Source organism: Adiantum capillus-veneris, chromosome 15 (assembly GCF_014529385.1).
Source record: "Adiantum capillus-veneris isolate H3 chromosome 15, ASM1452938v2, whole genome shotgun sequence".
Lineage (NCBI taxonomy): Eukaryota > Viridiplantae > Streptophyta > Polypodiopsida > Polypodiales > Pteridaceae > Adiantum > Adiantum capillus-veneris.
In genome coordinates, this window is record NC_140945.1 from 126,651,113 (window position 1) to 126,671,200 (window position 20,088).

Here is a 20,088-nt window from a genome sequence, read left to right on the forward strand (position 1 = left end):
TTGTGGTGAGCTTTGTACCTTGTCTTTTCCGTCCGTTATTGAACTCGGTAGCGTTTCAATCTTGCTAAAGCTGAATCAACATTTTCTTCGTTGCATCTAGCAATAGCAAAAGCAAAGTCAAACCAATCTGTTGTCTCTATTTTCGAAAGAATGAAGAGAATGTGAGGACCAATTGGTCAGTGCGGCTTTCGGTACAAAATTATGTTTGTCTTTCATGAAAATGGCAATTTTGTTATGGCCATCAGAAGACACTTTGCAAACCGTAACAAAATTGCCATTGTTTCGATACCCATTGGCATCCTTCAAATTTTATTTGTACCGCAAAACTATGGGCACCCTCCATATCTCATGAGTTTGATGCATATCTTGTAGCATGGGTGGTGAAACACCAATGTACAATGCCTTAAAACTCTTTGGATAATGATATTACTAAGCAAACAATAGGCTGCTTATGGTATTACTAAGCAGACAACAGGTTGTTTATGGGAATCACACATTGCACGGCTTCCATGTGTATTGTTCCATCAAAGCCTTATGGATTTGTCACTCCATACGAAGCTGGCTAGGATAGAAATCCAGGTGTTGCTCATTTGGGTTTAACAATGACACTTGTGATCAAGCAGCATGACAAAAAATTGGTGACCATTTAGACCGAGGATATGCAGCTAGCAAGACGGCTATGCAATGAGAGAGACTAGACCTCTAGGTGAATAACACTATGAACTGTTCATTTGTGGAGTATATAGTTCAAGTTGTAAAGTTTATAGATTATCTCGTCCATAGTCCAAATGCATCTTGATCAGTCAAGATGTATTTTTTTTTGGAGATGCTAACTAGTTTTTGATGTCATGAACTAAGCAAATAGTCTGCTGTTCACAAAATGTCTGTGACATCTTGTTGTCCTTGCTTAGTGGTGGTACATTAAATGGAGATGCACAAGAGGGTACTATTTACTATTGCAGGGTTCTAATGAATCGAGGGATCAAGTTTGTTGTTTTGCAAAACTCACAATTGTGAGTGATTGTATTAGAATGCCAACGCAAGCATACCCGATACCATGTGCCTGAATCTTAACGCCGGTTCGCAAAGCCCCCCACAACACCTTCCACAGAAATATCTTCATAAATGAGGGCAATGTGGTTTCCAAATGTTTTTCATGACCTCAACCCATCCAGCTTCCGACCATTGTTTCTTCCATTGTTTGTTTAGAGGGGCGAACCAATCAGCCTCGTGCATTAGCACTTGGTAGATACCCTTGGTATGAGGTTTAAAGGATTGGCTACTCATGGGCCATTTCCAAGCTTTCTACTCAAAAGTAGATTCCCAGATCGGCATCAGAATATTGTCCATGCCTTTTACATTTTTGTTGACAAGTAGCTTCTCAATTCCATTGAGTTGGAACTGGTCAGCCAACTGGACAGAGGATTTTGAGCACTTTTCGTTTTCATTCCATAAGTGGACCAACCGTTGGAGTTCTTTATTGTTCATCTTCCTTGCAATTTCTCTCCAATAAGGGTTCAGAATCACACCATCAGCTTTAGACAACCAAGGGAACCAATGCGTTATGTAGTTTTGGAAGTATCTGGTTAATTCACCCCATTCCAGTACCCTTGTTGCTCTATTGCACTTTCACACCAGCTCTCCTATGATGCCTCCCAATCTCAAGCTAGACCACCTCGGGGCTAATAATTTGTCATGCACCTAGATCCCTTTCCACCGACCACCTTTAGAGCAAAGTTTTTCCTTGGATATATCATGTCCTTGGTCATGATAGCCCATGACTGGTCTTGTTTTGTGATTGAGACCACAAACTTGGCACACATGGCCTCAACATAGACAACGGGGTTGAGAATTCCGAGGCCACCTTGTACTACGGGTTGAGCGATAACTTCCCATTTTTCCCATTGCCATGGCGACGAGGCTTTGGTGTTGTTCCTCCATAGGAATCTTTTTTTTCCTTCAAAACTCACAATTGTGAGTGATTGTATTAAAATGTCACCAAGAAAATTACAAATCAGCATCAAGCTCCTACCATAGGAATCTTTTAACAAGTTTCAAAAGGGAGACAAGAAATGATACACTTGAGCAAGAGAGACAAGAAATGGTAGTGTCGTATTATGCCAAAATGAGTTGTTTGGACCTTTCCTACATCTACTCCTTTTGGGTCTCAACATCCATTTTACAGTGCAAACTCTTTTACCTTGGCTATTTCTACCTTGTGAAAAGCATTCTCTGGTTGGGATAGAGATCAATTGGATAAAACAACAATTTTGAATAATGGCTTGCATGAGGACAGCCTCATGGCTTATTTCAGAAAGATCAATAAAGGAAAATGCACATTGCTGTGTAAAACATTGTATGGTTTGAAGTTTGCAACATACGCTTGGTATAAAAGGTACATGCATATTTGACTACAAGTGGCAATGCAATAGAGAGTAGTTTTTACAAAAGGATCAAGGATGACTTAACTATAGACCATAATACATAACTATACCTTGTGAAAAGCATTCTTTGGTTGGGATAGAGATCAATCGGATAAAACATCAATTTTGAATAATGGCCTGCATGAGGACGTTATTGTACTGTAGCCTCATGGCTTATTTCAGAAAGATCAATAAAGGAAAATGCACATTGCTGTGTAAAACATTGTATGGTTTGAAGTTTACAACATACGCTTGGTATAAAAAGTACATGCATATCTGACTACAAGTGGCAATGCAATAGGTCCCCAAAACATTGTTTTTCATTAGTTTTTATAGGAATCACAAAAGATGCTTCTTTAAAAGTTTGGATGAAAATTATTCTAAGAAGGGGGGGGGGGGGGGGGGGGGGGTGTTCCCCATGGGCATGGCAGATCGATGAAACAGAGAGAGGGAAGAGCAGCAAACTTTTTTTCAAGGCAACAATGCTCGGGGGAGATGTGTCTCGGCTTGATATCATGCCGTTTTTAGTTTCAAAAATGCCGTTTCCCTCTTGAATAACAGGTCTTGAGTTCAATTCTCCTCATCGGATAGACCTTTAAGGTCTCTTGGAATAGTTTCTTGCGACGTTAAAATACTCTTCTTCTTCTTCTTCTCTCGTTGTCTGCTCTTGTGCCTCTGTCCCCTCTCTCCTCTTGTGTCCCTACAATCTTTTTTTTTCGTTTCTTTTTATAGAATTCAGAGGAGATGCTCAGGTTCATCTACTTGAAAAAGGGAAAGTCTCTCTATTACCTCTCTTTTTTCTTTCCAGTTGCCTCTTCAATAGAGAGAATCACCAAAATATCCCCATAATCTTTGGAAATTCTCGAAATACCCCTCAAATTTCAAAAATTGCCAAGATACCCATGTATCTATTTTCTAATCTTTGTTCTTTTTCGACAATCGACATCCGTTTTTGAATGCTTGGCCCACTGTTCGAGAAAAATGTGTCCCAACTTAATATTATGCCATTCTCAATTTCAAAAATGGCGGTTGAACGCAAGGGAAAAGGAGAAATTCCATCCTTTCATTTCACTTACCTTTCATTTCAGTTCACATCGTGACATGTCTTTACGTTTCTTGAATTCTATTGTTGTAGAATGCTAAAGTGAAGCTTCACTTTGCATAAATTTTAGGAAATTTTACACACACCGTCACATGTTTTTTTTGCATTCTATTGTTTTAGAATACTAAAGTGAAGCTTCACTTTGCATAATTCTAATAAATTCTATACACCCATATATATTAATTAATTCTTTTTATTTCACCTTTCATTTCACAACTTCACATGGATTTACATTTCTTGTATTTTATAGCTTGATTCCAATCAGTGTTAATGTTCGAGAAAGTCTCTTTTATTAAACGATTGTTGATCGAGTTTTTTTCTCACAAAGAAAAAAATAAAAAACACTCAAATTTTTTGATATTTGTAAAATTTTTGGACGACTTTCTCATATATTTCATTGGTTTTTCTTTCGTTTACCATGGTTTGTAGTTAGCTAGTCTCCATTTTCAATCGGCTCAAGACTAAGCTGAGGCAATCCTTTCTCAAACACTGATACCATTTTAATTTAACCTAACAATTTTATCACTTTCTTATTGTTTTGAAAGCCGTCGTGACTCTTTCACTTGTTTTTTGAATGGTTAAAGGCACCCCAAATGGCACTATAGGCATGTAGCCTAGTGGTTAAGCTTGAACCTAACTCTTTATGTGATGAGGTCAAATCCTACAAAATCAAATTTGAAATTAAAAATGTTTTTGAATTGTGAGTGGGTTGGAGATCTTAAAGCATCTTGGCAAGATTCTGTGTAATGAAAAGTGAAAGTAGAACCACTAGAGGAGTTTTTACAAAAGGATCAAGGATGACTTAATTATAGACCATAATACATAGCTATTTTGGCATTTGATCCAGAAAATTTAATGGAGGTCTTTTCTTATGTCATGCAAAGTATCTATTCTAATGGGAATAACTAATGGGTCTACATTGCATATCGCAATTAATTAGTTTCCAAGATCCCATCGAATTGAATCTTTGAAACCTAGAGAAAAAGAGTGTTGTCTGTCGCCATCATGGCGTCTGTTCTCCTGCCCTGAATGGTTGCCTCTATATGCAGCTGTCCGCCATCGCCCTCACACAACTACCCTCCCCAATTGGGACCTTCACTCCCATCTCCATCTTGTCTGCGCCCGCTCGTAAATCTGGAAAAAAAAGGAGCAACCTCCTGACGCCATCATCCGCTCTCAACCCGCGCCATCACTGGATGCTCTCCTGCTTCAGATTCTGCTTGTGCGCCAGGGAGAGAGGGAGGGGCAACGCTCCGGTACTCCCACCTACGCGTTGCATCCATCCTCCTCTCTCTCTCTCTCTCTCTCTCTCTCTCTCTCTCTCTCTCTCGATTGCTGCATCGCCCTCATACTGCCCCAATCACTATGGCTTTGATTTCTTCACTGCAGGAGGAGACATTATAGGCACATATATTAAATGTCTCATTAGATCTCCGCACAAATCCCCATTCACTACAAAGCTCATTGCTGGGCACATTGAAGCTCTGCAAATGAGATGATTTTATGGCAGGTTGACTGACTGCAACAAACTCATGGTTGCCATAGATTGAGGAATGCTCCCATTGAACTCGTTGTCTATGTGTACAAGGAGAGGCCACGACAAGAATGCCGCTGTCTGGAGAGGACTTGAAAATTTGTTGTCGCAGACCTGAAAATGTTCTCTCTCTGTTCAGTCTCGCAATGATGCATGAAATCGGCGCAAAAAAATCATGTAGCTCGTTGCTCACGTTGACGCATGGAACCTCCCTCCCTCTCTCTCTCTCTCTCTCCACCCACGTGCCAAGTTCCCCCATTTTTCACTTCAAACCATACAAAGCATCAAGCCAGATTCCATCTAATTAGCCTCATTTTGGAGATTGACCGGACCTACTCCAAACATTGTTGTAGAGTTTTGACCTGGAAGACTAAAATGATGTTGTTACACCATGGAAAAGTGTTTCAAACTTAACTCTCATGATGCAAAAGGTCCTACCTAACTCTCGTGATGCAAAAGGTCCTACCGATGTTTATCTATGAATAAGCTTCCTATTATACATGAGTGAGACTCCCGTTGTATTCGGCGGCGGTGCTTCCTGCGGAAGCAAAAAAAGAGAAGTTATGGAATGTTGAATAGAAAGATCATTAAAAATCTATGGTGCTTTCATATATAGATCATGCTTGGTGTAGCACAACACGTTTTCGCAAGAAACCCCCTTGACCACCGCCACCACAAAAAAAAAAACAATCTTTTATTCACGTATCAACCTCTTTAGTTCTTTGAGGCATGCCATGAAATAATCGAGGTTAAAGGTCATGCATCCTAGTATCCCTTGCATGAAGGGTTTCCAGAGGTATTTACTCACTTGCTCCAAGAATCTCTGCAGTGTCATTGCCAAATGATAAGTAGAGTATCCACACTTCAAGTCACCACCATTCACACACCGTCCTACTCTTCCTACGAACACTTGACTAAAAAATGATTACTGCTCGTGCATAAATGATAAGACTCATCTGTGGCACATATGGATGAGAGCATGACAGAGGCCATTGATATAGGAAGGATCGTAGCAACACCTGAGGCTTGAGACCTACCTACAATCATTTTTCACTAGCATGATTTTCTTCTTCATAGTTGTTGATGAAGAGAGTTATATAATAGGGAGGCAAGGTGGAAGGGAAGTTGAAGCACTTTTGTACTCTCAGAGGAAAGATGGGCTACATAGACACACACAACTCCAATTCCAATTCAACTTCATAATGGGTTGTCGCAACATAATCGTGTGATGGATGCTAATAGTAGTGGCGATTAGCTCGATGGCTTAGCAAAAACAACAGCCGCAACTACTAACATGATCAAGTCCACATCGCATGATCTATATGGCTCATCGTTGGAAACCAACCTCATGGCCTTATTTGATGCAAGGAATGGCATGCCGGGCAATGGGGAGCCTCCCTCGGCTCGAGCTGGTAGAGAGGGAGGAGCTACTCGAAGCTCGAGGTGTCCTCCACAAGTTGCAATTTAAGGGCAACGACCGTTGTTCAAGGGTTAATGTCTTCGGTTCGAGGGTGAGGTGGTTCAAATAGTGCAACAATGCAATTGAGGGAGAGGGCCACATTATTCAAGCCATGCAAAGGGTTGTTTTCCGCAGCTTAGGGGCCAAGTGGGTAATATATTCGCTGGTCGCTCGAAGACGGCTCCATCATCATCAAGAACTCTAAAAAGGGTGGTAGAAAGAGGAAGAACTCAAAAGGACCATCCTTTCGTCAAAAAACTCTTACACACTTTTGGTCTAGAGCACTTGAACTAGATTAAAAAACAAAACCCCCCAACCCCACACCACAACCCAACCCCCCACCCCCAAAAAAAAAAAAAAAACTAAACAAAAAAAAAATGATGGTAGTTGGAGGGATTTATTGCCACATGTCAAGTAACACATGTCTTCTTTATATATAGTATATATAATATATATAAAGTATAGTCCCTCGAAAGAGACCTCCTACCCTCATTTGAAGCTGAATTTTCAATTGGCTCTAGGCCATGCTTTCCCACATTGCCTTAGAAAGAGAACTAAATCCTCATAAAACAATTCCAATCCAAAAAATACCTCAAATTTTCTTTTAATAATTTGATTCAAATTGAAAAGAAAACTTTTAATTTCTAATGCTATAGTCTGTTGATTGAGCAATCTGCTGTAGGAAAATGCAAGACTGTCGCTAGAATTTGTATTTGCGATGATTGAGGAGCATGAGAGTATTATGGTCCTTGAAGTAGAGCTCTACCTTGCGTATGGGTTGTCGGCCAAAGGACATGACATATGTGCTTGGCTTGTCGAAGGAGTAGAGAGCAGAAACACGGGTAAGAAGTTAAGGGGACAAGGAATGACATGCAACCATAGAGCTAGAAGTTGTAATAGTTAGGCCTCTTAGACTCATATATGCATAGATGCTAGCGATGCAGTTGCGAGATAATTAGTGGCAACAACTATAGGCAACTCAAGCCAGCCAAAAAACATTCTTCTCAATCATCTCTCTCTCTCTCTCTCTCTCTCTCTATCACACACACACACCCACCCACCCACCCACACACACACACCCACACACACCCACACACACCTACCTTACCATGTCTTAGGCCTTCACTTCTAAATGTTTTGGAGAAAGAGAGAGAGGGAAGATTAGGTTCAACTACTCGTCACTGTATTTTTTTTGGGGCAGACCCTAAGATTTTTGCCCAACTGTTTGGCAATAAACTATAAGTTTTGGAGAAAAATTGTCATTTTTTTTTCAAGGCTTATAATACCATTAGAAACGAAATTAGCTTCTCAAACACTATTTAAGTCAAAATGATTAATACATTGATATAATTTTCATTTATAAGAGGTAATTTTCTAAATCTTAGCATTTTTGTTTCTAATTTACAATATGTTCTCTAGATAAAACATTACAAATTGGCTATAAAAGTTTATACATATTACCTAATTCTCATATTTTTGGCGATAGTATATAAAATTTACTCCTAGTTATAGCCAAAACCCTGGGTTCAAATTGTGCTTTTATCCAAATTAGTGATATTTAGCCAAAAAAAGTAACACTGCTACTTGTAGTTCTACCGGATGCATACACATATAATGAGTGTGTTGGGGGGACGGGAGAGAGAGAGAGAGAGAGAGAGAGAGAGAGAGAGAGAGAGAGAGAGAGAGAGACCCTTAAATGCGCTAGAGTATGGGGATGTTAAAGCTGAGGCAAGATCCATGTTTTGCAACGGAACAGGTTTGAGAGTCATTGTGGGGGGCTTGGTATCTTGAGCAGCTTTGAGTGAAGAGCAAGGCATGTTTGAGGAAATGATGGTTGGATTGGTCCCAACTCTCCCTCCAGGTGAAGTGGAACGCCCACAGTTGAAGGAATGTGAGTGTTGAGCCCAACTCATTAAGGAGAGGGACATATTGCTTGAAAGGCAAGAGCCGACTCTAGGTAGTGGTTGCCGATTGCAGTTAGCCCTGGAGGCCATAGTTAGCACTAGTAGCTGCAGCCAACGCTTGAGGCCGATTGTAGGTTGTGAACGTACTCTAGCTGCATCTCTATGCTGTTTGAACCTGTTAGGATGGTTCTCTGCCTCTTGCGTGATCCCTGCCCACTCCTCTGCGTCCAATCATGTCGGATTTGGTTCATTTAGAGCTTCAACCTCTCCATCCAACCAACCCTTTAGAACTTCAACTTGGCATAGTGTAAACTACTTCACATTCTCTAGCCATGCTCGATCCTTGCACACCTCGGTCTAGAGGTGCATAGATATCAAGATCACCGGGCTATGATCTCTTCTTTATTGATCAATGCCTATATTCATGGGTGCGACATATGTGCACACCCATGTGTATATGACAATGCATGTAGTGGGCAAAACCCCTTTGCCTTCTTGTTTATTTCTAGACTGGGACCTCTATCGTAAGGCTAAACTAACTAGAATGTCAAAAATTTCACCTTAGCTTGGCTATGTAGCATTATGCTACCCTGAGCGGCTAGCCCTAAGCGGATTAGAATGTCCAAACCAATGCGACCCTAAGCTGGTTTAGAGCGGCCAAATCAAAAGCTACTAACCCTAACCGACTATTCTTAAACAGACTGAAACAACCAAACCAATGCTCCCATAAGACGAATTAGAGTGGCTAAACTTAAGCAGTTTTACAAGATCAACCCTAAGCGCCTTTACACGGCCAATCCTAAACGCCTTTACATGACCAACTCCTAGCAACCAAACCAAAAGCCGCTAATCCTAAGTGGCTCGCCCTAAGAGCAGATTGAAGTGGCCAAACCAATGCCATCCTAAACCGATTTAGAATGACCAAAGCTAAGCGCCTTTATACGACTAACCCTAAGCGAAAAAATAGACCCAACTCTTAGCGACCAAACCAAAAGTTGCTAACCCAGAATGGCAAACCCTAAGCGGATTCACACGACCAACTCCTAGCAACCAAACCATAAGCCGATGACCGTAAACGACAAACTCTAAACGTACTAAGATGGACACTTTAACCTAAAACTTTCTAACCTAAAGCACCTCAACACTAACATTAACATTATGTTAACTATGGTGACCATAAATCTTCTTTATATACAACTAACATAACTATTGATTTCTTTACTCAATCAAACTTAAATTTAAAATAAAATAACATAAATATAAAGTAACTAAATTTAAATTAATTTAAACATAAACAAATGAACAAATTTTTTGTTTAACTAAATATTTATGTGAAACAAGTTTAAATTACTTTGTTTAAGTACACATTTATGTCAAAATTAGCAAATGAAGAATTTAATTAAATTTTTTATTGATTATAATATTTTATGTGTAAATATGTGTGTGTGCACGTACATGCATAAAATAAAAGAAAGAACACTCACATTTGAACAATGTGAGCACAAAAGGCTTCAAGACTAGAGAAAACTTGCTAAAAAACAACACACACACACACACACACACACACACACACACACACACACACACTTTGTTACACACACACACACACACACACAAACACAACTTATCCACAAAAACACATACCTTTCTTCTCCATGAGCATGTATGAGTGTCAATAGAAGATCGTGTGAAGCTAATATAAGCAGATCTACAAGTATGGAGCTACGTAGAGGAGAAGTGCAGAGGAGAAGAGGAGAAAATTGACAAGCAAAACATGGAAATGAACCGGGGGGTTCTGTGTTACAATAAGGCATCGGTATATTTGTTGGTATGTACATCGAAATGCATGTCAATAAAAGCATTCGTATATTCACGTGAGTAATTTAAAATTTAATTTTCATTCAATTTGGGACTCCCTCCAATTTTAATAATACATATATCGATGCCCGCTAGCGACGTTAGTGATTTGGCATAGATAATTGATTGATCTCTTGTAGTGTTAGTTATTATCTTTCTCCTTATCCTTGGTCCAATTCAGTTCCATGATGAAGTTTCAAAGAGTAAACATGTGTGTTCTCTCGTATGAAGTGGTGCTCTTTTAACATTCCTCTCGAATTTGATTTTCTTTCAGGTGGTACCCCCTAGCTCCTGCTTCGTCATAACCTCCACACAACACACACACAACACACACACACACACACAAAAAAAACCCCAACTCCACTTCTTTTTCTTTCAATTCCTGCGCAGCATCGTGCTTGATTGTCTCGTTGATATTTTTTTTTCAAAATTGGGTACACCCTACTGAATGTCACACACGTTCATTGAGGTTTTGACATGTTTGAGGTTAAGAGCACATTACAATTACCGCATGCCCAAACGGAGTGGGCATTTCATGGGAGGCACGATGTAGGCTAGCATCGGGAAGATAGGAGGAGGGCAGCAGCAACGCCGTGACAAGCAAAGCATGGAAAGGCAAAGTGCAGCTCTAATGGCGAACTTTCCGCTACTGCTAATACTGCTGCTGCCGCGTCTCACCACGAGCAGCGCTCCCTTGCCGGAAGCTGAAGATGGTCATGGGCGCGCAGCTGCAAGTCATGAGGGCGGCGATGGCGATACCTCCTCCTCCTCCTCCTCCTCGTATCGCCACCGTCACTTTGGAAAATACCGCGACTCTCGTGGTTCCCTGTATTCAAACAAGCTCTCCCTGGCCTCCAGCTCGACTCCCCCGCCCTCAATCAGAGCCAGCTTCGCCCTCGCTGTTGAAGGGGTCGTCCACTGCCAACATTGCAAGCACGTGGGAACCGACTCCCTACTGCAGTCTACCCCCTTGCCAGGTACCTTCTGGGCTTGAAATTGTTTCTAAAACTCTCTCTCTCTCTCTCTCTCTCTCTCTCTCTCTCTCTCTGCCCTTACCTCATGCACGCATACGAAGGACTTAGAAAATTAGAGCTCCTTTGTATAGCCTTGTTACTCAACAAGGCACAAGAAGTTTTTGATAAATTCTCACAATAATTCCCACATTGTGACTTACCTCAACATCATGAACTTTTGCGAGGGAGGCACCGTATACCTAGCTAGGTATGTGGTGCCTCTCGAGTAGAAGCTCACGATGTTATGCATTGTATGAAAAACACTTGGGAGCTTGTATTGATTTGGAAATCCACAACCACCATGTGTGAAAAACACTTGGGAGCAACCACCATCTTTGAGAATTTGAGAGCTTCCAATTGATTTGGAAATCCACAACAAGCTTAATATTTGGCCATAATATGGTGACAACCTAATTGCTTAATATTTGGCCATAATATGGTGACAACACGAAGGGTTTATGGGTCAACTTTCTCAAAAAGACAATTAATTTTTCTCCGAGATTCGCAGGAACCTCAAAATTTCAAAGGGAAAGTAATCCCATGTGTCGACATCAACCCCTCCTCCCCCGCCCTCCCCTCGTGCGGCTCTGTATACACAGTCCGCTTGGAGCAAATCGATGCAGATGATCCCTCTCGCGACTGCGTGCCCTGGTTTGCAACTCGAAGGAGGTCCTGCTCCACGCGTGCTTGCGATGCATAGCACGGCTGACTGCCTTGTTGACGCACTCCATCCTCTCACTCAAACAAAGATGCAGTGCCCGCAGAAGCGATCGAAGAACTCTCTCTCTATCGCACGTTCGCCTTTGAAGAAATCTCCCTCTCTCTGCCTTGTGTTTGCGCTTAGAAAGAAAAGAGCGGCTCCCGCATTGGTTGCTCCCACGCTCTCTCTCTCTCTCTCTCTCTCTCTCTCTCTCTCTCTCTCTCTCTCTCTCTCTCTGCGGCTTCGCCCTTAGACCTGCCATCTCTGCAAATGCCATTCTCCCTTTGTCTCGGGGTCGTACATTCTCCCTCTCCCTCCGGGTTCGCGCTGTCCCTCCCCTGCTCCTTAACCAAAAATATCTCTATCGGTTCGCGCACAAAGAAATTATATTGCACATCGCACCTATGTCCCTGCAGTGTCTTCGCGTCTCTTGCTCGTAGTGACACACAAAGGCGGGCGTCTCAAACAAAACTCGAAATATTCAACTAAAAAAATGTGTCCAATTCCTCCCCGCATCCTTTCCCACCCTTTTCTCAAACAAAAATGGGAGCATCTCTGCAGATTCTTATTTAAAGAAATGAAAAGAACGTTTTGGGGACCTACTACTAGTTGCGTTTATGAAAATGGATTAGATAGTGCTCAGTTTTGAGTGCTACTTTCAACAAATTAGTGAAAATTAAGCCCATATATTAGCCTCTTATGCGAATTTGGGACTTGGAAAGTTCTTAATCCATAAATATTGTGTTAAGAATAATTTGACTTGTGTTGTTTGAAAATGTAGGTGCTAAAGTTCGACTCGCTTGTCGTAATATGGTGCGCAAGACTTTTGTGTACAAGACTGCCTACACCAATGCTCATGGCTACTTCAAGTTTCTCATGGTGGATTACAATTTTCGCTTGCATAAAGGTGTGGGAAATTGCATTGTATACCTCATCTCATCTCCAAGACAATCCTGTTACAAAGCCACCAACATTAACACAGGAAGGAATGGCGCACCCCTCACCCGTAAAAAGGTCTATCCTAATTTAATTGTTTACTCTGTCGGTCCTTTTGCTTTTGCTCCGCGCACTTGCAATGTTCCTTCTTCCTACTTCAGACTCTCCAAGTCTCATTATAGATTTTCAGAGTCCATCTAAACTCTAACCCAAGTTAATGCAACCCCTTCCATCCACTAAAAGAGATGGCATCCACCCAAACAAGCGCACATGCTAAATAGGTTACAGAGGCTCTTGCCTTTGATTCACACCAAACATGAACACACTAAAGCTGGTGAGCTTGGATACCTTCAATGGTTTGTATAGCACGGGTCGAACAACTTGGTAAATTCGACCCTGCCACCTGGTGAAACTGGCAAGTGATTCTTTCTATGCCCCCAATTAAGGTGATTTTTACTTGTACAAGCTCAATTGCATCTACAGTCTTCTTAAGCTAATTTCAAGTGTGTGATAATCCTTCTTCTTTTTGAAATTGACTTGGAATCGAATCGTCGATGAAAGTCGCAATATGCCGCATGAAGTTAAAATATGTTTCCTATCTTTCAACAACCCCAAACCCCCCCCCCCCCCCCCCCCCCCCCCCCCCCCGCCAAAAAAAAAAAAAAAAAAAAAGTCTGCCTTTTGATTTTCAAGTTGAAGATGTGATTGCATGCAACATTTAAGAGAGAGCATTTCTTATTATGCAACTTTTTGTTTCTTAAAAATTAAATGCTTAATTTTCCTGGCATCCAATGGTTACATTAGTGAATACTAACACATGCATGTTGATCATTAATCGGCACAAGAACTTTTGAACAAATTCTCACAGTAATTCCCACATTGTGACTTACCTCAACATCATGAGCTTCTGTGAGGGAGGCACCGCATACCTAGCTAGGTACGATTGGGGGCAGGGGACCGCCGCCCCCCCCCAATCGTACCTAGCTAGGTATGCGGTGCCTCTCGAACAGAAGCTCATGATGTTATTCATTGTATGAAAAACACTAGAAAAAACTCCGTTTTCCTACACGAGAAAATTTCTAAAACTTCTTGTGCTGGGTGGCAAAGAGGATCATAATTCTAGGGCAACCTTCCAAAATTTGTTTAAATCTTCAATAGCACCATAAAAATAGGTTACGCAATCGACGACCACGTTGTGGCCTACTTATCGGCTACGCATGTTTGCATATTCATCATTTGTTGATGTTATTCTATGCTCACATTGGAATTTTAATGCCTTTTTCTTCAAAACCTATTTCCACCAGGAAAAGATTCTAGGCTTTCATCTCTGTGTCTCTCCTCTCACCATTGCGTTTTTTGTAATTATGGGCTATGTGTGCATACTTTAAAGAGCTTGTGAAAATTTAGCCTTATTCTTCAAAACCTTCTTCCACAAGGAAAAGATTGTAGGCCTTGCACTATCCAAATTTGGATAGTGCAAGGCACTTAAGAATAGAAACTAAAACTAGTTAAGGTGAATGGTAGGACCATTTGGAAAGGCCCTAGGCTAAGCATGCAAGTCAAGGGTCTGTGACTGGTTCTAATTCATGCCATCCATATTTCTTACATGTCTGCCATGTAATAATATTGACTCTGGATTCTTTATCCACAAGCATATGTTTTATGTTACTACCTTGATACTGCATTGTGATCATTTGCCAGAGCAGCAAACTCCTTAGGGAATAACATATTTTTTATGTTACTATCTCATGCCTCACTATGATCAGCGGGACCGGGTAATGTGCTAGGGGAGCAAACTCCTCAGGTAGTATGTTGGGGGTTCCATCGTTGCATAGCCTCAATGACCAACAAAATTATATATCCGGAGGGATGAGCTACCCAGCTAGGGCATGCAAACACTCACACGATTAGTGAGCTAATCATGGAAACACGAATGGTCACTCTATGAGGTGAGATTCTCAGCCTATGGAGAAGCTAAGCCACAATGGTTGGCCATCTCCACATCCACTTCCCTTCATCTTCAATCAACCCAATCACAGACATTAAAACATTTGCAAGATGCACATGACACCAATCCTATCATGCAACACACTAATCGCAAGCACACACACATAGATCTACCGAGAACCACACTCCAATCAAACCTACATGCACACACAAGCAAAAGAGGGCAGTCACACAAGATTAGAGAGGGATTAACCACTAATTAGCTACGATCTAGCTAATCAAAGCTTCATAGGAAATCATAAGAAGCATGAAAGAGGCATAGTGAAAGAGACTTAAGCATTGATTAGGGTTAACCAAGTCACATGATCAAGGAGAAGCTCAAGGACTCCATAGCCATACACCTCAAGAGCTCTCACCAAAGAGTGCTCTCAACAAATGAGCTTGAGAACCCTAATTTCTTTTACACAGTGCCTTATATACCTAGGGTAAAAATATGCAATGTCTAGGCACCCAAGGCCTTTAGGGCTCCACCACTTACTGAATCTGCAACCTAAGCACACTAATTGACCTATTATTTACATTTTTGAACTTCTACTGAGCCCGTAACACATTAAAATATTACAATGGCTTGAAATAAATCGGGAATTTACAATACATGACCATTTTGAGAAAACGTGAAAAATGTGTAACTCCAATATTTACTGCTTCTTTGTATTCATCCTGGATGTGCATTCGTACGTCTTCAATCTTTTAGCAGCTTCTGTTAACTGACGTTGACTCAATTAACATTCCCCTCTTCCAATTTTAGTGCCCGTCCTCGAGCACTATTAAAAAGTGTCCGTGGAGGCTGTGGAAGGTTTTTGATTGGTTGTTGATGGGCTGATCGTCTTCATTTTGTCATTGAATTGTTGATGAGGTTCAATTTGTTGTAGCATCTTCATTGGTCCAAATATGTCTGCTGTGAGAGATGATGTTGCATTTGTCCATTGTAATAGCATAATGATGAGGCTACTGTTTATTTATTAGAAGTATGAACAAGGGAAGTAGAATGATGAGGTTCTAAATTAGGGTCTAATACCTGGATGACCAAAGGGAAAAAACCCAGTGGAAAAAAGTGCATTTGGGATATGCGCATTATTGGAGTACTTATTAGCATGTTAAGTATTAATAAAGTACTCAAGGGATTATTTGCTGATAGAAATGGAATTAAAAAGACAGCAATTATGAGAGGGTAGCATGATGGAACATTGATTTCCCTGTTGTAGTCTACTCAAGGTGCATAGGTGGAAGCAAAAAAGAGTTCCTAATGCATATGTTCAATGATGGGACATCCTATTTATGCATACACAGAAATGCATGGGAAACAATATGCTGTTCAAGAAAGATTTTGAGGGGTTCTTCAGAAAGATGGTGTAGCTATAAGAGCACATGACATGGCTTTGCAAGTCGGCACCCTTTAAGAATGGTTTTTGTTGTCGAGGATATGTGCTCTCATCTTACTATGCACTGTGCGTGAGTGTTGGACTCTACAACACTCCACCAATTGTAAGTTAGTAGACTTCAACTCTTATGCTCATCTTATCCAGCATGAGCGACATGATTTTAGATATGCTCAACTCTTTTAGCTTTAGCGTAAGTCTAATAACTACAACTCTTAGCACATAGTTTAATATGACTTGGAGCTTTGGGACTAATGCTTTGCTCATTTTATGGCTCAGCAACCCGACTCTGACTATGCCTAAGAGTGTTTTTTGCACCCTGACGACTTGACTTTTTACATTCTTGTACTTACTACAAACATTTCTTTAGGTTGAAGTGTTACCATATACATGTGGTAGAGATGTGTGTGAACACACTAGGACTGCCGAGGTATTTTTTCCCTCTTTAGGAGGTTTTTTCCCCCGTGCATTGTATATACGTCCAACACTCTAGGGCTATCTATCTTTCCATTGCACACTAAGTAACAAACTCTCTATTGTGTGCCTTGAGATTCCTTTGTCTTCTCCAAGCTGTGTGCGTTTCTCTGCAACCCTAATTCCAACAATTGGTATCAGAGCAGGTCATGTCCTCCCGGGCTTAGTCGCCAGCTGCTCCAGCACACGCCTGCTCACTTTCTCCGATTTCAGTGAGCTTTGGTAAGCGTTCGCAGGTCGACAAATATTTTGGGAGAGCTCGTACAGCTTGGTCTGCTCAGAATTTTGATTTGGGCTCATTTCGGCCTCCATTTCCACTACATGCAATACTGCACAGGCCGTCATTTTGTGTAGAATTTCTGTCAGTGCCGTTTTCTGCATAACAGGTGCCTTATAGTCTTCTACGGTTTGTGCTATATAGCACAGGTTGTTCCCGCTCCGTTTCTCCTATTTTCGGGCAGTTTTCACATCAGGTGCAGCATTTACCATGGCTGACAACAACAACACAAATGTGTTCAAGATGTTTGCTGCTGAGGACAGGTTGGATGGGGACAACTACCCTATGTGGGCTTATATGATGCAACATGTTCTTGTGTCAAAGGGTGTCTGGAACATTGTACAGGGCATTGATGTACGTCCTGGTTCTGAGGATGTAGGCGATGTTGAGGATGTTGCAGGTCTTGCTGCAAGGATTGCAGCTGTTAGAGTTGTTTTTCCTATGGAAGAACAAGCTCGTTGGGATGTTAAGGATGCGCAGGCTCATGCATTGATTGTGTTGTCTGTGAAGCGCACCATTGTTCCTCACATCCGTTCAGCAAAATATGCAAAACAGGCTTGGGATATTCTAGCAGGTCTTTATGCAAGCAATGAGGCTAAAATTGCTTTGCTACGTAAAGAGCTGGAGTTGAAGATTATGCATGAGGAAGATGATACGGACACTTTCCTTGCTAGTGTCAAGGTATCAATGAGCAACTTATTTCTGCAGGTGAAGTCATTTCAGACAGTTCCCTAGTGCAGACTGTTCTTGATGCCTTACCAGATTCTTACCAGACTTTTGCTAGTACTTGGAGACTTATGACCCAAGGAAATCCTGAAGTTGTCAAGTTTGATGCATTATGCACATTGCTGTTGCAAGAGTCACTTGCTAGAAAAAACAGGACTAGGCAGCGTGCAGTTGAACAGGCTTTTATTGCTTCTCAAAGAAAGGGTGGTAACAACAATGCAGCCACTTATTATAGTTCTGCTGCGAGTGGAAAAAATTCTGTTCCTAATGCTTCTTCTGGCAGCAATTCGTCTGGAAATTATGGTGATAAGGGCAAAAAGAAGATGTGTTGCCATTATTGTAAAGCTAATGATCACTTGATCAAGTCGTGTCCTACGTTGAAGGCCAAAGAGGCTAAGAAGAAAGAGGGTGGTTCCACTGCAAGTGCTGGTTCCACTGCAAATGCATCTATTGTTGAGTCTTATGTGAAAGGAGACTGTGATGCTGATGTTGATGCAGAATGGGCTTTTAGCGTAGAGTGCACTTACAATCCTGCTATCCATGCTGCAGAATTGTCAGTTGGCTGCAGATTCACATGTGTGGTATTTTGACAGTGGTGCTACAAAGCACATTACCTCACATCGTGTTACCTCTCTCGAGTCTGTCCCTCATGGGAATTCAGTCACTTGTGCCAACAACCCCTCTTATCCAGTTTAGGGAGTTGGAAAGATTGTACTCACTGCTGCTAATGGCAGCTCCTTCACACTTGTTGATGCACTTTATGTACCTGGGATCAAGAAGAATCTCTTGTCTGTATCCGCACTTGCTAGACTTGGACTTGTAGTCAAATTTGTGGATGACAGATGTACAGTTCATGATCTCAGTTTTGGTTTGATGAAATTGTTGCATCTGGGCTTTTGTGCCATGGGATATATAAGCTCACTTTGTATGAAAAGTGTGGACAAAATTTTGCAAATGCTGTTGCATATTCAAGGGCTATTTCAGATGCAAAACTTTGGCATGCATGTTTTGGTCATCTGAATTTTGCCAGTTTGCTGCGTTTGCAATCTGATATGGTTGCTTATTTGTCGCCTCTTGAAGCACCTATCAAACATGTTTGTGAAGGCTGTATTTTGGGTAAGATGCAGCATTCTAAATTTCCAAACGATGGTTCAGTTTGGGCCACATGCAGGTTGCAGCTTGTGCATAGTGATGTTTGTGGGCCCATGCAAACTCTGTCCTTGGGAAATTACCTGTACTTCGTGAATTTCATTGATGATTACTCCAGGCATGCATGGGTATTTTCGCTTAAAGCGAAGTCCGAAGTTTTTATGTGCTTCAAACAATTTCTGGCTATGGCTGAAAATGTCTCGAAATGTACTATGGGCACCCTCCGTTTTGATCGAGGGGTCCGGGAGTATATGTCTCATGAATTTAATGCATTTTTGGCTAGTCGTGGGATAAAACACCAATGTACAATGCCTTACACACCTCAGCAAAATGGTGTTGCTGAGAGGAAAAACAGGTCACTGACGGAAATGGCACGATGTATGGTCAAGAGTCAAGCTTTGCCGCATTCTTTTTGGCTTGAGGCCATCATGTGTGCCACTTATGTACTTAACAGGTGTCCTACGAAAGCTTTGCAGTCTATTACTCCATATGAAGCATGGCATGATAGAAAGCCTTCTATTGAGCACATGCGTGTTTTTGGCTGTTTGGCATATGCTTTGGGGCCACAAGTGCAACGCAAAAAATTGAATGATAAGGCTGTCAAATGTATTTTTGTTGGTTATAGTGCTGAAAGAAAAGGTTATAGGTTATACCATCCGCAAACAAAACGTATTCTGGTTTCTCGGGATGTAGTGTTTGTGGAAGAGTCTGTTCAGCCCTTGCTGTCATGTACTAGAGACAGTAATGTAAGCTCACAGGACATTTATGACACTTTGTTGCCTCTTTTCAGTGGTGGAAATACGAATGTAAGTTCCAATGAGGCAAATGTACAACCTATGGGGGTTTCTGAAAATGTTCTTGATCAGCCTATTACTGATGCAGATGTACATGATGTACTTGATGAGGAAAGGGCTGAAAATGACCAGGCTAGAGGTATGCCAAAATGGCTGGTGCATACTTTTCGTGATAGTAAATTGGATGCACCTTTGTCTAGTCGTACTCGTTCAGGCTCTCGCCTTGCATCTTATGCATAAGATTGTTATGCTTTGGTTGTGTCTAGCTTACATGATGTTGAGGAGTCTCTGTCTTTTGATGAAGCACAGAATTCAGAAAATTGGATGGCTGCCATGCAATCAGAATATGATGCA

General features: G+C 41.3%; 1 protein-coding gene across 1 annotated transcript; it reads left to right on the forward strand.

Annotated features, from left to right (window-relative positions):
• Positions 1 to 10,756: 10,756 nt before the first annotated feature.
• LOC147441462 (uncharacterized) lies at positions 10,757 to 13,387 on the forward strand. Its single transcript, XM_086483725.1, has 2 exons — positions 10,757 to 11,256; positions 12,774 to 13,387. The coding sequence occupies exons 1-2, from the start codon at positions 10,887 to 10,889 to the stop codon at positions 13,127 to 13,129; spliced, it is 726 nt and encodes a 241-aa protein (XP_086339851.1). The 5' UTR covers positions 10,757 to 10,886; the 3' UTR covers positions 13,130 to 13,387.
• The last annotated feature ends 6,701 nt before the right edge of the window (positions 13,388 to 20,088 follow it).